General features: G+C 40.3%; 1 protein-coding gene across 2 annotated transcripts; it reads left to right on the top strand.

The window, feature by feature from the left end:
• The first annotated feature begins 2,930 nt into the window (after nt 1-2,930).
• Nucleotides 2,931-22,587, top strand: LOC117385209 (casein kinase I-like). 2 transcript variants are annotated; one of them, XM_055228724.1, is made up of 12 exons: nt 2,959-3,073; nt 10,675-11,405; nt 11,874-11,943; nt 12,392-12,540; nt 13,052-13,286; nt 14,281-14,366; nt 15,858-15,942; nt 16,387-16,535; nt 17,139-17,219; nt 17,421-17,498; nt 21,272-21,378; nt 21,877-22,587. In XM_055228724.1, exons 2-12 carry the CDS (start codon nt 11,142-11,144, stop codon nt 21,929-21,931), a joined length of 1,359 nt encoding a protein of 452 aa, XP_055084699.1. In that variant the 5' UTR covers nt 2,959-3,073; nt 10,675-11,141; the 3' UTR covers nt 21,932-22,587. The 2 variants fall into 2 exon arrangements, with proteins under 2 accessions (XP_033838370.1, XP_055084699.1); XM_033982479.2 differs by lacking the exon at nt 17,421-17,498 and having other exon boundaries at nt 2,931-3,073.
• The last annotated feature ends 805 nt before the right edge of the window (nt 22,588-23,392 follow it).

The raw sequence follows: 23,392 nt of genomic DNA, 5'->3' as shown, positions 1-23,392 counted from the left end.
CACTAAGACACATCGAAACACACCAAGACACATTAAGACACACTAAGACACATCGAGACACACCAAGACACACTACGACACACTAAGACACATCGAGACACACCAAGACACACTAAGACACATCGAGACACATCAAGACACACTAAGACACATCGAAACACACCAAGACACACTAAGACACATCGAAACACACCAAGACACACTAAGACACATCGAGACACACCAAGACACACTAAGACACATCGAGACACACCAAGACACACTAAGACACACCAAGACATATTAAGACACACACCGAGACACATTAAGACACATCAAGACAGACCAAGACACACTAAGACATACAAGACACACAAAGACGCACAAAGACATACAAAGACACACCGAGACACACTAAGACACATCAAGACACACAAAGACACACCAAGACAAACAAGACACACTAGGACATACCAAGACAGTCCAAGACATACCAAGACACACCAAGACACATCAAGACACACCAAGACACACCAAGACACATCAAGACACACCAAGACACACTAGGACATACCAAGACACACGAAGACACATCAAGACACACCAAGGCACACTAGGACATACCAAGACACACCAAGACACACTAGGACATACCAAGACACACTAGGACATACCAAGACACACCAAGACACACTAGGACATACCAAGACACATCAAGACACACTAGGACATACCAAAACACACCAAGACATACCAAGACACACCATGACACACTAGGACACACAAAGAAACACCAAGACAAACAAGACACACAAAGACACACTAAGACACACCAAGACATACTAAGACATACCAAGACACGCTATTTACAATTGTATGTGACAAGTCTGTGTTCAGTGTTTCCATGGAAACAAGTGAGTAACACAGGCCAAGTTACAGGTCATATCAGTGAAAATGCATGTTTTCTGTGGTACTTTTAAGCAATAACGATGCCTGTAATTGAATAAATGCAAGTTAGATGTGTTTAATGCCATACTGTGGAACATTCAAGGCAAAGCAATATAATCTCCACGAAGACATACAGACAGATCTTCTACCAGAAAAGTTACGCAGTGCTCTGCCAAAATTTTGTGTTTGTAATGGAAATGCTCCCCAGCTGGAAGTGACGTCCCAACTGTTCCGTGCCAGGGCGGTCCCAAGCGAACTGTGCCAGTGGAAATGAGGCTTAACTAAACCCCAGCACCTGAAGCCAATCAGGAATCAGTGCTAGTGCAGTCTCTGCAGCTCGGTGACTGAAATCTGGAGGTTCTGAGCTTTCACATGAGGCATGGCCTGCCCATGTACTAACAATGAGACTTGTATGTAACCTCTATTTGCAGATTAAGGGTCTGGCAACCCAGGTTCAGTTGTGATTTTTTTTTTTTTACAGACAGAGCGCAGGCTTACAGTTCCCTAAAAGTTTAAAAAAATGTAAGCCACCAGCTGCTTGCAGTTTGGAATAAAAATGATTTATCTCCACACAAGCAGGTAACACCACCAGGCCAAGCTACAGGTCAGATTTGTAGAGAGAAGATCCTGCCCACAGTAAGAATGCTGCTTTCAAGGTATATTTTTGGAGCAATAAAAACACCTGCAATTGAATAAATGGTTTAATGTTGCACTGCGGAACATTCCAGGCAAAAATAACATCCTCAGGAGACATTGACCCTCCACCAGTAGTTATTTTGATACATCTTTAAGTAAAGATGTTAGCAATGAAGGGAAATAGTGACAAATGTTTCAGGAATCATGAGGATCTTATAAACAAAACAAAAAAACAGGAAAGTTATTGTTATGATGATAATACCCAAACATACCTGTACATTTTTTCTACTATTTAAATTTGTAACAAACAAACTTAACTGAGAAGTCTGTTGTTATAAGCACAGTATAGATGGATACATAATGAAATAATAAATCTTCTAGGCGTATTTCAAATTTTGATCAGATGTATCATTTACATTTTGCACAACTCAGTTTATGTCTTATGAAAATATTAGATAGATCTACACAACTGATACAAATACACTGGCTCTAGTCCTTCATCTGAGGCTGTATGTATCATATTTGATTGTGTGAAAATGACATAAAAACATAAAATACATTTTTAAAGCCCTTAAAAGTAAACAGTTACTTTTACTTTTCTATTCTCTCTTGCAGGATTAAAAAGCAATAATGGCTTTGGGTCAAAGGTGACATGAGATCTTTAAATCAAATGAATGTTTCTTCACCCACTCCTAATATTCAGCCGTCTTGATAAGTGAGTGAAGTGAGTGAGTGAGTGAATTTTAGTGATCACAATGAAGCGCAACATTCTGCTGGTGCAAATATACAGATATTTTATAGTTATACCAAGTGTGTCATGAATTATATTGACCCTGAGAAAGTAATAGTATTTCTTTTGCCATATAGCCCACAACTAACTACATTACAAAGTAAGGGTAGGAGCACATTTGTGCACATTTCACACAATTCATCATCATTACAAAGGATTGCACTAATAAGCTAAATTACATTTCATGTGGACTGTAAAGTTTATAAAAAAAAAAGTGTAGCTATTCTCCTTTAGAAACGTATGCAAACAACTGGGCCAACTGCTTTATCTTATGCCTGTATGCAGTTTATGTATAATTTACTTTTAGACAGCATGACTTTTTCCAAAGCTGACTTGACAAGCATTTCTGTTTAATTGGATATTAATTGATCATATAATTGATGGCATTGCGGTCAGAGTGATGCCTGTGTATTGGTGACTATTCATCAAAAAATACTAAGTCAGTCTTTCATAAAATAAACTTTTCTGCACAAATCAAAGTGCACGTTACATCTTTTACGTAGTAGTGTGCTGGTCCGTATTCTGAACGCGCTTTACGTCAGCTTTGTCGGTTTAACGCGCTATACTTAGCAACAGTTACGCAGATGTCGTTATGGAGACTGTGGCGAGGCTTTCAGCTGGTTAGCCAAACATCTCCAGCAAAAGACATGAGCAGAAAAACCAGACGGAGAAAACACTTTATCCACAACTGAACCAGCCGTGCAAAGCCACATCTTTAAAGTGAGTAACCTTTCATTTCGACTTCAATCCAGTCATATTTGCAATCCCCTGACAAATATCCCGATTTATGAATGACTGTATGGGCACAATTTCAGCGTTAGCAGTAAAGGCTAGTTAGCTGTGATGCTAAGCTATATTAGCCTCAGTGAGCGGTTACTTCACACCAGCTGCTAGAAAGTTAGTAGCTCGATTTAGACATGATTTATCCATCGTATTTTCAATCCGCTTGGCACGCGTTGCTATCATTCATTTAATATCATATTTTTGTATTTTTTCTATAATCCAGAGCTGCCTTAAATGTTCTTAGCGCTGGTAATGCCGAGTTTTAGGCCAGCAAACTGGCCCATACACTTGTTTTGTGGCCTAACCTAAACTTCCTGCGTCGCACAGCTCCGTGGCTTATTCGTCACGATTGTCTCGCCATTACAAATATTTCCTTGTAAACTTGACCATTTCATACCGTAGATTATCAGCAGTCCGACAGTTTATTGTAGACTCTGTGTTGTAACCTGCTGCAGGCTCTTGGCTAACGTTAGCTGTGATGCTAACAGTGGCTCGTTTTGTCTAAGCAGCTTTTTGAGCTGCTCTCTTTACGTCCTTACTGTTTGAACGCGATTGAAAGATGGTGTGACATATTCTGCTTCGCTTCAAATGTGACATAAGCAGAGAGCTCGCGTAATAAGGCCCAAGTAGCGTGTGAATTTGAGAAGTGTGGGTGGTGGGAGCAGGCCTGTGTGTGGACAGAGCAAAAAGAAGCACATCTTGCCAACTCCCAAACATACAGCATTAACAGCAAAATTCATCTGAAAATCTAGCAAACAATGATCAGTTCTAGCATGTATTACTTTGTGTCTTTGTTGACTCAAATTACTAAATGACCAAAATCATTATCCAACTTGGATGTACAGTGTAATGTAAGAGACACCCCAAAACTCTTCCTCATACCCTCAAAGCAGACTTGTTCTGCAAAATCGACTTTTTGAGCTTTTAACCATGTTATAGTTGTTTCCCCTCACCATTTACTCACCTGAAGTTGTATTTGGAGTGATTCGTACATGTTTGAGCAATCTTTATTGACAATTTTCAAGATGCCGTTTTGACGATCAACCTCCGTTTTCACCTTCACCTGTACACGCCCACTGTGACAGACTTACTTTGTTTTTCAATTTTATGTTATTAATTTGTGATGCACGTAGGATTCATTTTGGTACAAATTTAAAAAAACCCTGCTGCTCAGTAGTGTGATGTGCAGCTGTCTAAACTGGGTAGCGTATATATGACGTATACGGCGACGTCAGCTCCTATTGGGACATAATGATCCACGGGTATCATGTATTATAGCTATACAGCAGACACAAGCATAGTAGGGCTGCTTTAAAAACAACCCAAACAACTATTGGTAACACTCACTGTATTATCACAATACGATACTGCTCGATGGTTACAGAAGGAGATGTGACATAGTATAGTGAAAAAATCAAAAGGATCTAGTAGTCTCACCAAATTCTATGGGAAGCACTGACTTCTATAAATGTTGTTTACAGTAAAGATTATGAAAAATACAAGCTTTTAAATGTTCTTCTTACCTAAGAAGAACTTCAACAATTTAGATTTCCTCTGGAAAACATACAAACAAAACCTCTGCTTTTACTAATGTTACTGGAACAAAGTCAAGAAAACGCTATTATGCAATGTAATGTAATATGTTCCAATTGAGAACCTTGTCAGGATGTGAAGAATTTTAACTTTAATGTGACTCCTTTAAAATAATGTGTAAAGTATCAAACAACTGTGATAGAAGAAAGAAACTTCCATGTGTTCATGAAGTCCTCTGAAATAAGCTTTAAGATAGGACTGACACATCTAATTGTATTTGACTAATCAACTACTGAAATCAACTATTTTGTAATCCTCTCATTGTCTGGACTGGGCACAGACAGAATCAAGTCAGAACACTACATCAGTGCTTGCCAACCAGGGGTACGGGGACCCCTGGGGGGTACAAGAGCATTAACAAAATAAAATGGTTGTTATTGGCTAAAATGGTAAAAAGGACAAAAAACATGGTTACACAATAAAGGGGCTTGTCGGAGTGTGAGGCGACGCTTTGGGGAAGCACAAGGAAAAAAATGTTATTGAAGACAAAAAAGGATATTCAAAAGGAGACTGAAAATATAATTTATACTTTTAAACACCAACATTATGAGTATTGTATTGGTGCATTGCTACTTCATATAGAGTGCCTTCTCACATGCAAAAGAGCCATCTGACCTAAACAGATCTTTACATTTGAATGAAATTAAATAAATGTTACTTGGTTTTAGTCTAGATTCAGTCAAATTGTTATTTGTTCTAACCTAGTTTATGAAAATGTTGCGTTTATTTATTCCTCTAAATCCAGTTTTAGTGGAGCACAGAATCTGTTTCCATGGGACGTGTGCAGACTGGTTGTTTGGAGTTTGTTTTGGTCTGGGTTTGGGCTTTGAGATTGAAAAGTGAAAGTTGGTTTAGTCTCTACTTGTTCTCACTTGCACTTTTTAGTTGACATAAATACAGATATAATTTTAGTAATAGTTTTGGCCATTATAATTACTTTTTATGTAGTTTTAATTAAATTAGGCAAAAATATGACATTGACGAAAACTGTGACAAATGATCTTAGGCAACAAAACACTGGCACAAAGCCTCGCTTGGTAGGCCTGTAATGCTACTGTAATAGTTTGAATCTGTCCATAATGACACCCAGAAACACTCATGCAAACACAAACATAAGGTCATTTGGTATTACTAATGTTGTCATGATAATAACATTTCTAAGGAATAGGCTTGATACACAGTACTAATTCCAATATCACAATAATAAAAAAAAACTCTTTCTTTAGACAATAGAATGTGATTTTCCACAATTAAATGGTAGTACTTTGTTTTCTATTCTCATGTGACCTTATATCTGTGTAATTCCTCTGTATCCAGTAGGTCCATTGTGGTCCATGGGTGTATACTAGTCTATGTGTCTTATACTTGTGGAAGTTACAAAGAGACATCATTCTAAAGATATTCAAGAGAGGTTCATTTCTGTCCTGTGAATGTGACTTTTTTAATATTGATACCTGCTCAGATGATTATCTAGTTTCCATACTAGTTTAGTATTGATTAGTATCTGATTTTCAGTACTTTTGACAATCCTAGTCATGACAAACGTTTCCTTCTATTGAACAATGCATCAACACTACTAGGGTTGTCAAAACATTGATATCCAGTTGATACTAAAACTGGGATTGATGCTTACGGATACTGATTTCAGTATCACAATCAATAAATTTCCTTGGTGTCAGTTTAAATGTAAGTGTGACAGCACATGTTTACACATCTTGTTACATTGTTGTTTTACACCAGATTGCCACTGTGCTCATGGATAGAATCATGATTACAATGACGTGACTCTAAATGTTCATCTTTAATGAGAGGCTGTGCCCTGGACCTCAGCCCTGTGTGTCAGACAGGCTCGCTACTGTCATCCGCACACGCTCTGTCTTTCTCTATTAGGGTTAAAAGTATCAAAAATCTAATTTATTCTAAAAGTTGTATTGAAACTAGATACTCATTTGAGCAGTTATCGATCGTTTATCGAGGGATTACACACATATAACGCACATGGTTATAGAAAACAAAGTACAACATTTAATGTGGGACATCACAGTGAATTGTCTGAGTATTTTAATATCATTGTCGTATCAGAGTTGGTGCTGAGTATCAAATATATTCCCCAGTATCGAAATTGAGTTTAACATTATAGTATTTTGACAACCACTCTCTCCACAGCCTCTCTCTCTCTCCTTCTCTCCATAGCCTCTCTCTCTCTCTACTTCTCTCCACAGCCTCTCTCTCTCTCTACTTCTCTCCACAGCCTCTCTCTCTCTCACTTCTCTCCACAGTCTCTCTCTCTCTCCTTCTCTCCACAGCCTGGCTCTCTCTCTCCTGTTTCCACAGCCTGGCTCTCTCTCCTTCTCTCCACAGCCTGGCTCTCTCTCCTTCTCTCCACAGCCTCTCTCTCTCTCTCCTTCTCTCCACAGCCTCTCTCTCTTTCTCCCTCTCTCCACAGCCTCTCTCCCCAGCCTCTCTCTCCCTCTCTCCACAGCCTCTCTCTCTCCCTCTCTCCATAGCCTCTCTCCCTCTTTCCACAGCCTCTCTCCCTCTCTCCACAGCCTCTCTCCCTCTCACCACAGCTTCTCTCTCTCCCTCTCTCCATAGCCTGTCTCTCTCTCCCTCTCTCCACAGCCTCTTTCTCTCTCCACAGCCTCTCTCCCTCTCACCACAGCCTGGCTCTCTCTCCCTCTCACCACAGCCTGGCTCTCTCTCCCTCTCTCCACAGCCTCTCTCCCTCTCTCCACAGCCTCTCTCTCTCTCCACAGCCTTTCTCCCTCTCACCACAGCCTCTCTTCTCTCCCTCTCTCCACAGCCTCTCTCTCTCCCTCTCTCCAAGCCTCTCTCTCCCTCTCTCTCCCTTTCTCCACAGCCTCTCACTCCTTCTCTCCACAGCCTTTCTCTCTCGCTCTCTCTCGCTCTCTCCATAGCCCCTCTGTCTCTCCCTCTCCCTCTGTCTGTCTCTCTCCCTCTCTCCACAGCCTCTCTCCTTCTTTCCACAGCCTCACTCTCTCTCTCTCCTTCTCTCCTCTCTTCTCTCCCTCTACAGCGTTGTTCCCAAACGGCCCATGCCTCCATATTGAACCATATTGAACCATATTGAACCATATTGAACCATATTGAACCATATTGAACCATATTGAACCATATTGAACCATATTGAACCATATTGAACCATATTGATAGTGTTGACACAGCTTTGTGTGGGACATCCTGCCCTGAACCTATGGCAGAGTCTGATTAAAGGCACATGGCAGCAGAGGGTCTTTATCTCTGCTTTCACTTCATTTTACTGACCTTTGTTCAAGGGGATGTGACCATATCAACCTTCAATGTTACACTTATTCACATATTCACCATTATTGACCCAACTATCACTATTACTGTTGTATTTTTAATACAAAATAAAATATGTATATGTGGTCAAGACCATTCTGAAAAGGATTTTTGTTGTTGTTGTTTTTTTTTTTACTAGTTTTAGTATTGATCCATGTTTTAAAAGCTGATAGATTAGACTAGAGGCTAATTAATGAAGCTCTATTAAATCTTGTAAGCATACAAACGTTAATGTGGATAAATGTCAGTTAAAGCAGACCTATTGTGCTTGTGTGTGCTCTATAGTTACCTATGACACCTAAGGACCATTACTTTATAATTTGTACATTTTAAATCACGATATTCATCTAAAATTACTTAATAAAAAACAACAAAGCGCCGCATGATTTCGGCGCCCCCTATGGATTGCTGCACATCACACTAGCGAGCAGTAAATTTTTATTTTTTATTTTAGTAGTATTCTAATGGTTATGCCAAACGGTTCATTCTGTTGTGCATTGAGACTTTTTAACTACATTATCAACCAAAAATGGGTCAAAACCAAAGGCTTGCCACTGTTTGTTTGTGTTTCTGTAGAGTTCAATAAATAAAAATCATTAATAATAATAAATGAAATACAACTACCATTAGTGGTAGTGGCTTTAAGTATCTGCTGGTACGCGCTATCAACCGACACCAGGGCAGAGGCTGGAAATATAATTTATTTCCTTTTAAACACAAACAGCGTAAGTTAAAAAATGAAGTTTGTTTTGTAAGTGCAGAACAGCTTTGTAAAAATGCAAATTTAATAATGGTGAAATGTTTTGGACCAATATTGGCCATTACACCAGTTTTTAAACCAAAATGGGATATCCGCTGAACTGATATCTTCGAAGCCGTTATCCAGTCCACCAAAATTTTCAGTATCAACACCGATATCTGATACCAGTATTGTATCGATGCACCCCTACTTAAAGTGCACAGTACGACACAGACACATGCATGAGAATTGGACTAATTGGACATTAAGTTTGTGTATTTTTTTGTTTTTGATTTTTGATACTTTTGACAACCCTAGCGCTTATAAAAGTCCAATAAGTGAAAATAATGAGTGTATATCTGATGTTTGGTGTCTGCAGGGCAGGTTTCAGAACAGCAGACCTTTTGTCGATCCAGTGATGTTACAGAAACGCATGTGTCTGCTCCTACACACATTTGAATGTGTTGTATGGGAAATCGCTTATCGATACGAAACTAGTATCGGAACTAGATACTCATTTAGATAAAGAAATGAACCTTTCCTGAATATGTTTATACTGATGTCTCTCTGTAGGTTTCACAAGTATAAGACACATAGACTAATATACACCCATGGACCATAAGCACTTTTCACAACTCTCAGACCAGAGCAGAGTTTTGCCATCACAGGAAAGCTAACAACATCTGTCATGCTAACGTGCATGTCCATATTTTTGGCCAATAAATTTTGAATGTAGAAAACACACAGTAGGTATATTTTGACAGAGCTGTTTGTACAATATATCTGTACTGGCTCTATTACGGGGGGGAAAAATCTAGTTCAGACCCTGGAATGTTGTCTTATTATTTTGTTGCCATTGTCCGAGAACAAAATTCACAAACTAGGAACTTGCTTTGCTGTTATGGTGCAACATAAAACAACGATTAATATAGATGTGACAAGACTTTGCACACATGTGGAAAATTATTTGGCTTTTACATTTGGATTGGACAAAAACAGGTGAAGTGCTGAGGGACATTCCTTGAGAAGATGTAGTTCCAAAAAGTAACACTCTGCTGATGGCAAAAATATAAAATAAAAACAAATAAAATATTGTGAGACCAAAATTTTGAACTAAACTACAGTTTATTTAGTTGACAGTAGCTCAGTTGGTGTTAGATCCACTGAAAGCTGGCGATTCCAATCCCATGTACACTGTCTTGTGAGTGTGAGTGGCTCCGCTGGTGTGTGAGCGGTTCTGCTGGCGTGTGAATGTGTGAGTGTGAGCGGCTCCGCTGGTGTGTGAGTGTGAGCGGCTCCGCTGGTGTGTGAGTGTGAGCGGCTCCGCTGGTGTGTGAGCGGCTCCGCTGGCGTGTGAGTGTGAGTGGCTCCGCTGGCATTTGAGTGTGAGCGGTGCTTTGTGTGCTTTGAAGGCGGAAAAGCGCTATGTAAAAATCTGACCATTTGCCATTATGAACTATGTCAAAACCATGTCTTATTACATTCTTGGGAACCAAAACTCGTATCTTGTCTTGTTTTGTGGAAACTGTTCCGTCCCGCCCCTAAAGAATAATAATAAAAACTGTGATTTATTTTTTAAAATTTATTTTATTTGTGGTTCATGGGACATTTTATAGAATTGTGATAATTGCCAACAAAGATGATCACCATTATATCACCAGAATGTGCAGAAAAATGTTCCTTCTCCTGATGATTTCTTCTAGATGGTAGTTGTTTTCACTCGCAACAAAGTGCAATTATTTTGTACTTTGCAATTATTTTGGCTATGATAATTGTGACACCAAATGTCACCATGCCTAGTGTGAGCTACTGAGACAAACTGTATTCATCCACAAGGGAAATGGTTTGGACAAAGTCTAAAATGGTCTTATTTGTGTTGCAGGAGGAACCTCATCGATGCTCAGACCTCCTTTTGGACTGAACACTTACATGGCCACACACCACTGCATTGCGGTGGAGCCCAAAGCTAGCACAGCCTGTCCGCTTCATATTTTAGCATGTTAGCGTATGGCTAGCTGCCCTCCATCTTCATCTCTGGCCCCTCCAGGGGGAGCTCTCATCTTGGTACCATTGCCCCAAACCATTCCATCACTTCATTTGGTTTATTACCCATCTTCAGCTGTCGTCTGAATTAGCTCCAGTATTGTCATCTACTTACCATTGCTTTATATTACATTACCATCTTCTTTTCTTCAAACCTGCCTCTCTGCCGAAGAACAACAAACAAAATTCAAGTCCAGATTTACCGCTTAACACTCTTTCTCTGAGGCCGCAACACGGTCGTTCTGGTGGTCATTTGGGTTGCATGGAATTGGCCTAACCGTGGAGAAGCCGGGCTACCACAAGCTGATGGACTTTGACAAGCGCGGAGTGGGCGGGGGAGGAGGGGGAGGAGGAGGAGGGGGGGGTAAGGCAGAGGCGGAGGACGGGAAGAGGATGTCCGGAAAAGCGGGAAGCCGCTCAGGACACAGCGGCCGGGGAACGGGATCCAACTCCGGGGTGCTCATGGTGGGGCCAAACTTCAGGGTGGGCAAGAAGATCGGCTGCGGGAACTTCGGAGAGCTCCGGCTGGGCAAGAACCTCTACACCAACGAATACGTGGCCATCAAGCTGGTGAGATGTTCAACTTTGTACCATTTTTTATGTCATTTTTTTGTTTGTCATGACTGAAATAGGAAGGACCTCAAACTCCTGTCTTTAATCAGTGACCACTAAAGGCATCACACTCTCAGTTTCTAAAATGTGGATTTAACAAACGGGCTGTTTAAAAATAATTATAAAACCGAAATTTAAACCTGTATTTTTGTCCAGTTACTACACTTTGCCATGTGATCAACTGAGAAGGAGACTAATTAAAGGGGCCAATAAACATGGTCTATCTGTATTACCTCTCTCTCCCACAATATTAATAACAAATGGGGCTGGTTGCAACAGGAAGGGCATCTGGTGGAAAAACCTGTAAAAGTGACTAGTTCATTTTGGCAACTCCAACTTAAAAGACATACAAGTAATACTAGCAGTAAAGTGTCTGTTGACGTAAAATGAAAGTACATGACTAATAATTGTAATCCTCTTTCGTAGGAGCCAATCAAGTCTCGGGCGCCACAGCTTCATCTAGAATATCGCTTCTACAAACAGCTGGGAAGTTCAGGTGAGGCATGGTGGCTCCGATGTGGAACCATGACCCAGAGATGGACAGTTTGGGATAGTCACGGGTTCCATGACGGTCTCATCAAACATCTCTGATTGGAAAAATTCTATCCTAAGTCTCTCCCTGGCAGCTTCGTCCCATTGTTGTCATTCAACAAAATGTCTTTTAAAATGTATTCATAGGTAGTGATTAACTATAAAAAATATATATATGCACACACACATGCACACATTGTACACATTATATACATTATATACATTATATACATTATATACCGTATATGTAAATTAATGTTAAAATGTTGCATATAAAAGGGAGCTGTCAGTCCAATACGAGCTGTTTAATGATACCTTAAACACACTTGGACATCTAGTGATATCCAAAACACAAACTCTTCATTGTGCAGCCTACAGTGACTATTAGAAATGTGTTGCATGTTGTTGTGCAGAGGGAGTCCCGCAGGTGTTCTACTTTGGCCCGTGTGGGAAGTACAACGCCATGGTGCTGGAGCTGCTCGGGCCCAGTTTAGAAGATCTGTTTGACCTGTGTGACCGGACCTTCTCCCTCAAGACTGTCCTCATGATAGCCATACAACTGGTGAGGACATCCAGTTTCTTCTACTGCTTTTTTTTTTCATAATCGGTGATACACATTTCATTCATTCATTTCATTTTGGTACCAGTGGGAAAAAAAAAGAAGCTATCCATAGTAGGTGCCAACAACTACAAGGCATTTTGTTGTGATGACGTTTACGGCGACGTCAGCTGTTGGGCTCTACATATTTCTAACACGGATGTTGGTGGACTTATTTCTTTTATTAAGCTGTTTTAGATGAATATTGCAATTTAAAATGTGCAAATTATAACAAATTGATTAAAATCATAACGGCCCAGTGTGTGGCCAGATCGCCCCGTCCTATCTTTAAAGTAGGAACACTGCATTTTGAGATGTGATTTGAAGGTGGCTATTGGTAGTTTTCTGTACATTTGCTGTTTGCCTGCTGTAAATAAATGGATTGCTTGCCTTTTCAAATGGTTCAAAAAGGTGGAATGGTTGTATCTAGTTGAATATATGAGAGAATTAATTTTGTTTTGCGACTGTCTGTTAGATAACCCGTATGGAGTTTGTGCACACTAGAAGCTTGATATATCGTGACGTAAAGCCAGAGAACTTCCTGGTTGGGCGTCCCGGCTCCAAACGACAGCATACCATCCACATCATTGACTTTGGCCTGGCAAAGGAATACATCGACCCCGAGACCAAGAAACACATCCCCTACAGAGAACACAAGAGCCTGACCGGGACTGCCCGCTACATGAGCATCAACACACACCTGGGCAAAGGTGAGACTCAGACAGCCTCTGTTTTTGACCTCAAAGCTGGCAATATGTCTAGTTTTTTACTGAAATTGCCAAAAAATGACAAGGAACTGTACAGAATTTGATTTTCAGATTCTATAATTTGATGATGTCATACTCAGATTGAGGCAGGAGGCGGATTTCTCTGTGGTTTACACTGTACTTTGCCATAAAATATCCCAAAAAATATCCCATACCCAGGGGGTGTGAGGCTAATCCAGAGGTCCTGTTCTGTCTGAAGCTCTGCTATTCTAGTTAGACTTTAATCTGAGCTTTATTTTAACATAGTGACCAGAAAGAATTGGTTTAGTTTAACTAACAACTACAACAGGATTGGATGATTTTGTACTGCTAAATAAGTACCTCTCACATATAATAACTGTCACTAGGTAGCTAGCATTAGCCAACGTTGTTTTCATTGATTCACTCTAACCTTCTTGATGAAAATCAAACTCCTAAACAAGACCATAAATGCTCGTATTGATCACTGGCTCCAGAAAATGTGCTGTTTAAATACATCTATCTAACTTTTGGCAATGTTGGCTTTTTGACACCATAGTAACTGCTGAACATTCCGCCATAGACCCATACACATACATGCAGAACACCCCCCAATTTAAAGTCAATTAAATCATATCATATACAGAGCAGAAGAGTTTAGTATTTAGTACTATTTTAAGAGAAGGTGCCTATATCAAAATGATAATTACTTCCTTTAGGTAAATACATCAGTATAATTTATGTTACTTATTCCATCTGGAGGTTTTCAGTGTGACAATATACCAGATTTTTCAAATCTTAAATATTTGGGAATTTTTCGTCAATGCAATAGCCCAACATATTTTCACAATTTATCTGTTCTGGCTGATAGTGAGACTTGGGCAGCTGCTCTGTCAACAATTTCCACAAGAGGGCACCACACTGTAACACGGGCTGTGAGTGCTGCAATCATTGAAGCTGCTGTGTTGTTGTGTTTCAGAGCAAAGCCGGAGAGACGACCTGGAGGCACTAGGACACATGTTCATGTACTTCCTCAGAGGGAGCCTACCCTGGCAGGGTCTCAAGGTCAGGACTCGGGAACACATCAAATACAGCAACAACACAAAACAATAGAGGTTGTTTACTGACATCATTTAATCAGAAAAATGCTCCTACGCATTCTGAGTGGCACTGTTTATTCGATTTTTTTTTTTTTTGTCTAAGTTTTGTCGATGGAGATATTTATTTTTCCTGAAATTATCTTTAGTAGGGCTGAAATGATGAATAGAGTAAATCGGTTATTCAGTTACTAAAAATCTCCTATTCTTATTGTATTGCTTAGATGATTCGTTTAATTATAGTAATTGGTTAAAACTACATGAAACTGAGGCACATGGAGCACATGGAAACATTGCAACGCTTGTTTCCGCACAGAGCATGATTCCGCATGTTTTTAGATCCATGAGTGAGTTTAGGTCCACACTAGGACTTTTGAACCATGTCGTGCTCAAGCACGATTCTGTATTTTTCCCATGCTCACACCTGTACAACCGAACTGAGCCATGGCCCGCTGATGTCATCACACGGCACTGTTTGTTTACATGTCTTTAGCAGAGAAAATAAGACCATCGGCATGAAATATCTCTTAAACAGTGAGTCTGATATGAGTCCTGCTGTGATACTCCTCTGTGATTTTATGGATTAAAAATCAGCGAGGACAACAGGAGACAAGGCTTCAAAACTTCTATCTGTGCCCACAGTCCTTGAGCACGGTTCACCATGCATTTTGGATCAGGGTTCATTTACTTTTAGTCTTATTGTCTGTCCTGTTCACGCACAAGACCGGGCTCATGAACATAAATGGTGCATGTGCGTACATGAACTGCTGTGCTTTTGCCCACCTCCTGTGCATGGTTCTTTTGCACTCACAGTACCGCACTTTAGGGCTAACCCTGCATGGACACGGTTCAGTTGGGCTAGTGTCAGCGCACCCTATTATGCTTTTAGTGATATTTTATGAAAGGTAAAAAATAAATAGATTGCTCGATTAATCTATGTAAATAATTCATAGATTATGCATTTAGTGAAATAATCGATAGCTGCAGCCCTAACTGAAATTAGATTCTCCATTGTTCCTTCAACTGACAGAGCTTATCTGGCTCATTAGCTAACAATAGGGGGAGATAAATGACACTTCAACTCAGCCCTCAACACACAGACTCAGAAACATGTTCTTTAAGGAGGAAAAAGGTTCAGTTCATCTGTGTCTGATCCAGAGTGTGTATCAGTGATGAATGTGAGTGTCTGCAGTGTCCCTGTGGTTTACCTGTTTTGTTTATACACTGGGGACTTGAGTTTCTTGTTTTAGAGTCGGGTACAAACTAAGTATTGATCAGAGTTGTAGATTTTGTGAAGACTCACTATTGACTCTCATGTACCTTTGCCACTCACTAATAGTTTCAAAAGCTGTGATGTCATCTGCAGAACTTCTATAAAAACAACACAAAGTAAAACGACCACTCAAAATGACAAAACTACAGAAGAACCTGAAATGACACGACCTTGTGTGTGCTTCAGGCAGACACTCTGAAGGAGCGATACCAGAAGATCGGAGACACAAAGAGGGACACACCAATAGAGGTCCTCTGCGACAGCTTTCCAGGTTGGACCTTTCAGTACATTCATGTTACGCACATTTTATTTCATCCTTAGACGTTAGTTCTGCCCCCTGCTGTTTCTTAAATCATGGGATTAAAGTCCCGCCCAAAAATGGCTCAGTGTAACATTTTACTAAGCCATTCTGGTTTTCTATTTTAATTAGTTCTTATTCACTTCTTTGTTCTTTTTCTGATGAAAAGAGCTTTCATTCACATGTTTTAACTGAATTAAGAACGTTAAACAACATCAAGTCATAACTTTTCTTTATCTGTTTAAATGGAAGCAGAGAATGCTGTGTAGGTTTATAGCAGATGAAGATTTGAAGAAACCTACATTCTGAACTTCCTTTTGATTTGATTTGGATAAATGCTAAATGCATGTCTGAAGTAGTGAGACGGTGTAGAGGAACTGATGCGGAGCTTGTTTAACCTTGCTGTGTGTGGAACAGAAGAGATGGCCACGTACCTGCGATATGTGCGGCGCCTGGACTTCTTTGAGAAACCAGACTATGACTATCTCAGGAAGCTGTTTACCGATCTGTTCGACAGAAACGGATACATCTTTGATTACCAGTACGACTGGACCGGGAAGCCGCTGGTGAGTCACATGGGCACCGCTTTGTAATGTAACTATATTGTGTAGGGTTATTCTTTATGAATTTAACAAAAGTACTGAATGCCTTTCATGGAGCGGTTCAAGTTCCAAAGTCCAAGTCCCACCACACTGATTTTTATGTTTGAGTAATCTTTGCGTAATCGCTTACTTTCAAGACTCCATATTGCTGATCAATCCCTGTTTTCACCACCACCAGTACATGCCCACTGTGACTTACTTACTTCATTCTCCAGTTTTATTTTTTGAATCAATGAAACACGTAGGATTCGACAGAGTTGCATAGCCATTTTGGTACAAATGATGTGGTAGCTGCACATCACAGCTTTATTGTGATGACGTTTGTGGTGACGTTAACTCCCATTGGGCACCGCAATTTTCTAATGTGGATGTCAGCGGATTTGTTTCTTTTATCAAGTAATTTTAGATGAATATTGTGTTTAAAATGTGTAAATTATAACATAAATAACCACGGGTGCCATATAACTATAGAGCAGACAGAAGGAGAATGTGTCTTCTTTAAATAAGGCTCAAAGCTGTGATCCTTCATTACTATTCTCATCATGTACTGTTTCTCCTGATATGCAGCCCACGCCCATCGGACCCGTCTCCACAGAGACCCCCCTGCAGACGGGGAACAGGGAGAAGGCACCTCAGACCAAAAACCAGGTGAGCTCCTCAGTCACACTCTCTCATGGCTCAAGGATAACTGATTTTTCTAGGCCTCTCACAGTGGTAATTAAACTTGTATTTGTAGTAGCTATTCTCTGTTCGACTCTTTTTGGCTGTGGTCTGACTCGCCCTTCTTTCACCTCTTCTCTCACCTCTTCTCTCTGATCCCTCTCTCTGGGCTGTGGCTGGCCCCTGTAGTCTGCAGAGGGGAAGGGATCCCAGCCCGCTCCACTGCCCCATGGCCTCACTGCAGACAGGCTGGGAGGCTCGGTGCAGGTACTGAGGGCTCTGTCTCAGCCTTGTGTGTGTCTGCTGCCCTCTTCAGCACTGTCAGGGGAATGCGGCTGGGCTCATCATCTTATTTCTTTGTGCTTCTGCAGTAGAGTAGGTTTATCAAAAGTATCGGAAATCAGATGCCAATCGATACTAAAAGTCATCAAAAGTACATACTTATTTGAGCAGGTATCAATACTGCAAAAACATACATTAACAGTACATATGAGCTTTTCTGAACAGTTTAGTCATTTTGAGCTTTATCAGAACATAACCTTATGCTAGGATAAAGTAGTATTATTTTGTATAGAAAATCACACACTATTACGAAAAAAGAGCATTTTTTTAATCTTCATTGTGATATCATATTGAGTGAATTTCTTAGTACTGAAATAGTTTGAAATTTTAGTTTGACAATGCTATAGTCTGATGACAATACTGCAGTCTGATGACAGTACTACAGTCTGACACTACTGCAGTCTAATGACAGTACTACAGTCTGATGACAGTACTGCAGTCTGATGACAGTACTACAGTCTGATGACAGTACTACAGTCTGATGACAGTACTACAGTCTGACACTACTGCAGTCTGATGACAGTACTACAGTCTGATGACAGTACTACAGTCTGACACTACTGCAGTCTGATGACAGTACTGCAGTCTGATGACAGTACTGCAGTCTGATGACAGTACTGCAGTCTGATGACAGTACTACATGTCTATGTATTTATTTAGTTATGGGTATTTTTATGCTCACAAAAACCTTGAAAAACATTAATTCTTACTTTAAATAAGGTTGCCTATCCACAGATCTGGCCTGTGACTTGGCCTAGTGGCATCAACTGCCTTGGACTCCAGTAGTTTAGAACATTAAAACATTCTAGGCAAACCAATGGCATTTCTATGCAAACCCTGAATAGTGCACTTTTAAACAGAGTCTTACCTGATCCATAAGTTTGAACTAAATGTGTGTTTCTGCTGACAGACAAGACGCAGAGGGAGATGACTGACCATAGACTGAATATATAAATGGACATAGCTAGCGCACTAGCAGCCACATTCCAAATAGGAAAGTATGGGCCGAAGTGGTTCCTTCAAGCTCTGGTCTGACTTCTTTGCCCCCTCTGTAACTGCTGCTGTCAGACTCTTACCTCAAAATGTCCATATTAATGGGCTTTACGTGATCATGGGCTTTTTATTTCACTCTTTTGTGAAATATGAACATTAATAACAGAGAGGTTCGGTGCCTGTTTTTCCCAAGGTTGCTCCTGCTAGCGTTGGCAACAGGTTTATTTACATCCTTGTTGCTAGGCTTCCGCACTGCTGGTTTGGCAGGGGACAAGTGCCTAGCAACAACCTCGCTTCTGATTGGCTCTTTAGTTTCACGCTCAGATTTCCAAATATGGTGCCTGTTTGAAGATTAGTCGCTATAACTGTTAACCTCGATGAGCTTCATTTGACTGGAGCTGAACGCTGTAGATGACGTCACACTCACTTAGTCCACTTATAGTCCATGTGCCGGACACTAAAATCCGCCACAACCCCCACGGCCAGTTTGAAAGTGGAACATGCACCGTTCCTCTGTACAGCCAGGTCTGAACAGGGCCTGTGTCCACTGTCTGTCTGCATGTCCCTCTGTCTCTGCTGCCTGCTGCTGTGTGTTTGGAATATTCACACAGCCCTGAAATGGTAAAGTGTTGCATCCATCAGAGGCCATGACAGCTTAGGCTCATTTATGCTCTACGTTCTAGACACTTATGTTCACCCATGGAGTAGGGATGGGCCAATATAGATTTTTTTTAGATATCGATATCTGATATTTTGCGTGCTGTTGTGGTTTATAACCGATATTTGCCGATACAGATATTTAACTTTTAAAATTCATAGTGAGATCCACAAATGTATCTTAAGTTTAAGGACTTTACATTTTGTTATTATTTTTACAAAAATGAATTTAAGATAATTTTGTTCCATGTTTGTATCTCTTCTATTTAAATTTTGACTCATTTGTCTGTTCAAAAAGGATACACAGTGAATGGGGCCGTGTTAAAAATACTGGCATTGAATATCGGTGTCGAGAAATGATATCGGCTGATACCGGTGGCAAATAGTTTGTATCATATTGGCTGATACAATACTGGCACCGACATTTCCCATCCCTAGCATGGAGCCTTCTGTCCATCCTCTGTGTTCATCTGTCCATCATTTGGTCTCCTCAGAACATTTGGAATCTTCATAACAATAGCTAAACCTTTTAAAACATGACTAGAACAAGCTGCAAAATGAATAAACCCTTCTCTCACCTCATTTTCTTGGCTTTGTCCTGACAAATGTGTTCTAAAAACTGCTGTGGATGTGTTTTCCTTGTTGGTCTATTTCTTCCCTTTTGGTCAACTCTGATTTACCGCCCTCTGGTGGTTGTTTAACAGAACACAGCTTTGACAGTAGAAACGTTTGGAAGCGTAAACCAGTGACGGTTACTACGCACAGGGCTGTTTACGGAGGAAAGTGGTGCATAGGTGAGCCTTTAGAGGGATGACACACACAAAGGCAACATGAAAGTCTCTGTATTTAATCACACACTATTAGAAGAGCTGTTTGGGCTATAGTAGCAGCAGCTGTGTTTGAACACTGTTTGTTAGTGATTGCCTGTTCTAAATAACAGGGCTGCACAATGGAAAAAATTTAATTTCGATTAAATGTTCAATAGGTTTTAAAAGTATTATTCTATTCAGAGTGCACATTGTAAAGACATGCTATGCTTTTCAGAACATATTTGTACAGGGCTAAACTACAGTCCACATAGCCACAGGAAGGTCATTTTGGATGGGTGTACAGAGTTTTTTTGTTGTTTTTTTTCTTCGAGGAATGCAAATGTTGCATGCTTTATTAGCCTGCTTACTTAACAACCTTTCACCCTTTGTCACCTACACAAAAATGCGTGACAAATACAAAGTGAAGATGCAAAATCTAATTTGACCCAAGTGCGCACTGTTGTGGAATTTCTAATAGTCAAAAGCCTTAAAGATATAAAAATCAACAGAGAAGTTGTCTTGAATCAAAGGTCTGGTTTATTGAATCAACTGTGCACAATTTTCAAAGAGCTGTGTCCCTAGCAGTGTCGTCTCGCCCTCAGCTGACAAATGTAAACAATACAGAGTATTTATACCACCAAAACAATCTTGCCAGTTTAGTCTAATCAAAATGGCTGGAGGACGCACTCAGCCTTACCTTACCACACATGACACACAAGCAGGCGTCAGAGTAAGAAAATGACACTTGCCCTCTACACGTGGAAGTAATGTCACTGTGGATCATATCTGTGACCTCCTGAGCCTAGCACATTCATGTCCTGGATGTCCACCAGAACAATCTGCTCTACAATATCACTTGCAGCACCTGACGTCTTTACACACGTCTGTGTCCAGCCCATAAAGGCAAGTGACGCTCTGTAACTTCATCAGCTTTACTCACCGTGATGCTGTTCTACTCGGATGAAGCCAAATCCACTGCTGTGACACAGGGGACACGTGCTTTTGCAGCCTTTGTGATTTCATAATTACACCAACTCAATGTGTGGTTTCGATTCAATTGTGATGCATTGTGCAGCCCTACTAAATAAGCTGTGTTTTTAGTCTGTTTTTAAATGGGTTGCTCTGAATGGTATGTTTCATGTCACTAGTGGGCGCTGTGGCTCGAATGTCTCTGCCTCAGTCCAGGGTTAAGGGTCAAATGGACGTCTAAACATAACTGTTGTGTGTGTGGTTTCCTAGGTGATGAATTCCACCAATGGGGAGCTGAACACAGACGACCCCACAGCGGGACACTCGAACGCACCAATCACAGCCAACGCAGAGGTGGAAGTGGCTGATGATACCAAGTAAGAACTGTTATGCACCTTTTAATATACTAACAATGGTGTGAAATGTTGAATAATTAAACTTTAAAGGTGATATACCAGATTAATTTTTTCTGTCTTAAGAAAACAAAATTGGTTCATTTTAAATTATCTGTAGCAGTTGGGGTTGTCAAAAGTATCAGAAATCAGATACTAATTGATACTATCAAGTATAGTGTTAATACTAAAACATCCCATTGACAGGACAGAAATGAACCTTTCCTGAATATCTTTAGAATGATCTTGAGTTGTATCTTTCACAAGATTAAGACACTAGTATACATCCATGGACCACTGTGAACCTACCTGGAGATCTTGGAGGGAATATAAAAGAAAGTACTACCATAAAGAGTTTTTATTGTCATCATGGTGTCTGTTTTTTAGTATCAAAATGGAGTTTGAAATGACAGTCGATCATGCTAAAATGGACAAACCAATATCCCCCATAATGTGGTCGAAATGTCCCTGATTATGTTTCAGGTGCTGCTGCTTTTTCAAGAGGAGGAAGAGGAAAGCTCTCCAGAGACACAAATAAAGCTCTATTCTGGGGGATTTCCTGTCCCTCTGTCTCCTGTACCTCTGCCCCTCATACCCTCAGCACGGGGTATCCGGTGTCTTCTCTGGACACAGCGCCCGCCGAGGAGCTAAAGTACAGACTGCTAATGTAAACTGGATTCACAGCTCGGCGGACATTTGCGTTCACCGCCAACAGCTGAACATGAATGAACACTTGTCTAGAGACAATTTTTTTTAATTTTCAGATATTTTTCCTTACTGACTGGTTCAGAGGAGTTTATTCTGAAAAGTAGGACAATTAAGGACGGATTTGGACCATCTTTGCAAATACGTCACCTTGAGTTCTAATGCAGACTCCGGGGCTAAGTCACAACTGGAATCTATTCTGAGAAGGTGATCTCTCTCTCACCGAATGAAATGTTAAAGATGTTTATGTTAAAGACTGCTTTCTCTGTTTTAATTTGTCACTAAACCATCTACCTGCATTCTGTCCTTTCAGTTGTTGGAAAGTTTGTGTTTTGTAGCTTCTTAGTGTGTTAACTCAAAATGTAATTTTTTAAATAACTTGTATTTTTAATTTTCTTTTTTTTCTTTGTTTTTCTCTCTGGGTTGGAGGATTGAACGTTGATATCTCCATTAAAACAACCAAACAGAATAAAAAACATCATGAACATATTATAGGGTTATATGGGCTCTTGTTGTTCTCATAGACTGGTTAAAGAGGGGGGTATTAAAGAGGGAGTATTTTACCTCTGTGGGGTATTAAAGAGGGAGTATTTTACCTCTGTGGGGTATTAAAGAGGGAGTATTTTACCTCTGTGGGGTATTAAAGAGGGAGTATTTTACCTCTGTGGGGTATTAAAGAGGGAGTATTTTACCTCTGTGGGGTATTAAAGAGGGAGTATTTTACCTCTGTGGGGTATTAAAGAGGGAGTATTTTACCTCTGTGGGGTATTAAAGAGGGAGTATTTTACCTCTGTGGGGTATTAAAGAGGGAGGATTTTACCTCTGTGGGGTATTAAAGAGGGAGGATTTTACCTCTGTGGGGTATTAAAGAGGGAGGATTTTACCTCTGTGGGGTATTTAGATCACCATGTTTCCTTTTTATTGTTTTGAAAATGCTATATTAACATGTTTTGTTTTTCCTGCTCCGAGTCTCACCTCCCATTGCTCTGTGCACCAAGTCGCTCCCCCTTCAGAGCGCTGTCACAACACAATCAACTGCATCCCACTAATGAAGCTACTACACATCACATCAGGTTTGTCAAGTTGCTGTGTACAGTTTTGTATCATGTCTTTGTTTATTTATGGAGAATTGTCATGTGGAGCATTGCATGGATGACATCTAAAACTTCTTCAGGCATTAGAGCTACGTATCATTAGCTTAATTATCAGCAATACCACCTTAAAATTGTCCAATCTCATCTGACTCTGAAGCTAAGCAGGGCTGGGCCTGGTTAGTACTTGGATGGGAGACCGC

Source organism: Periophthalmus magnuspinnatus, chromosome 17 (genome assembly GCF_009829125.3).
Source record: "Periophthalmus magnuspinnatus isolate fPerMag1 chromosome 17, fPerMag1.2.pri, whole genome shotgun sequence".
NCBI lineage: Eukaryota > Metazoa > Chordata > Actinopteri > Gobiiformes > Gobiidae > Periophthalmus > Periophthalmus magnuspinnatus.
Note: the sequence above shows the minus strand (reverse complement) of the source record. Positions and strands in the feature narration are given on the sequence as shown.

Bases quoted from the DNA above. Each gene is read 5' to 3' on its own strand.
- LOC117385209 (XM_055228724.1), top strand. From the start codon at position 11,142: ATGGACTTTGACAAGCGCGGAGTGGGCGGGGGAGGAGGGGGAGGAGGA. The intron at 13,287-14,280 runs GTGAGACTCAGA...GTTGTGTTTCAG, and splicing joins CAACACACACCTGGGCAAAG to AGCAAAGCCGGAGAGACGAC. The intron at 17,499-21,271 runs GTACTGAGGGCT...GTGGTTTCCTAG, and splicing joins GGCTGGGAGGCTCGGTGCAG to GTGATGAATTCCACCAATGG.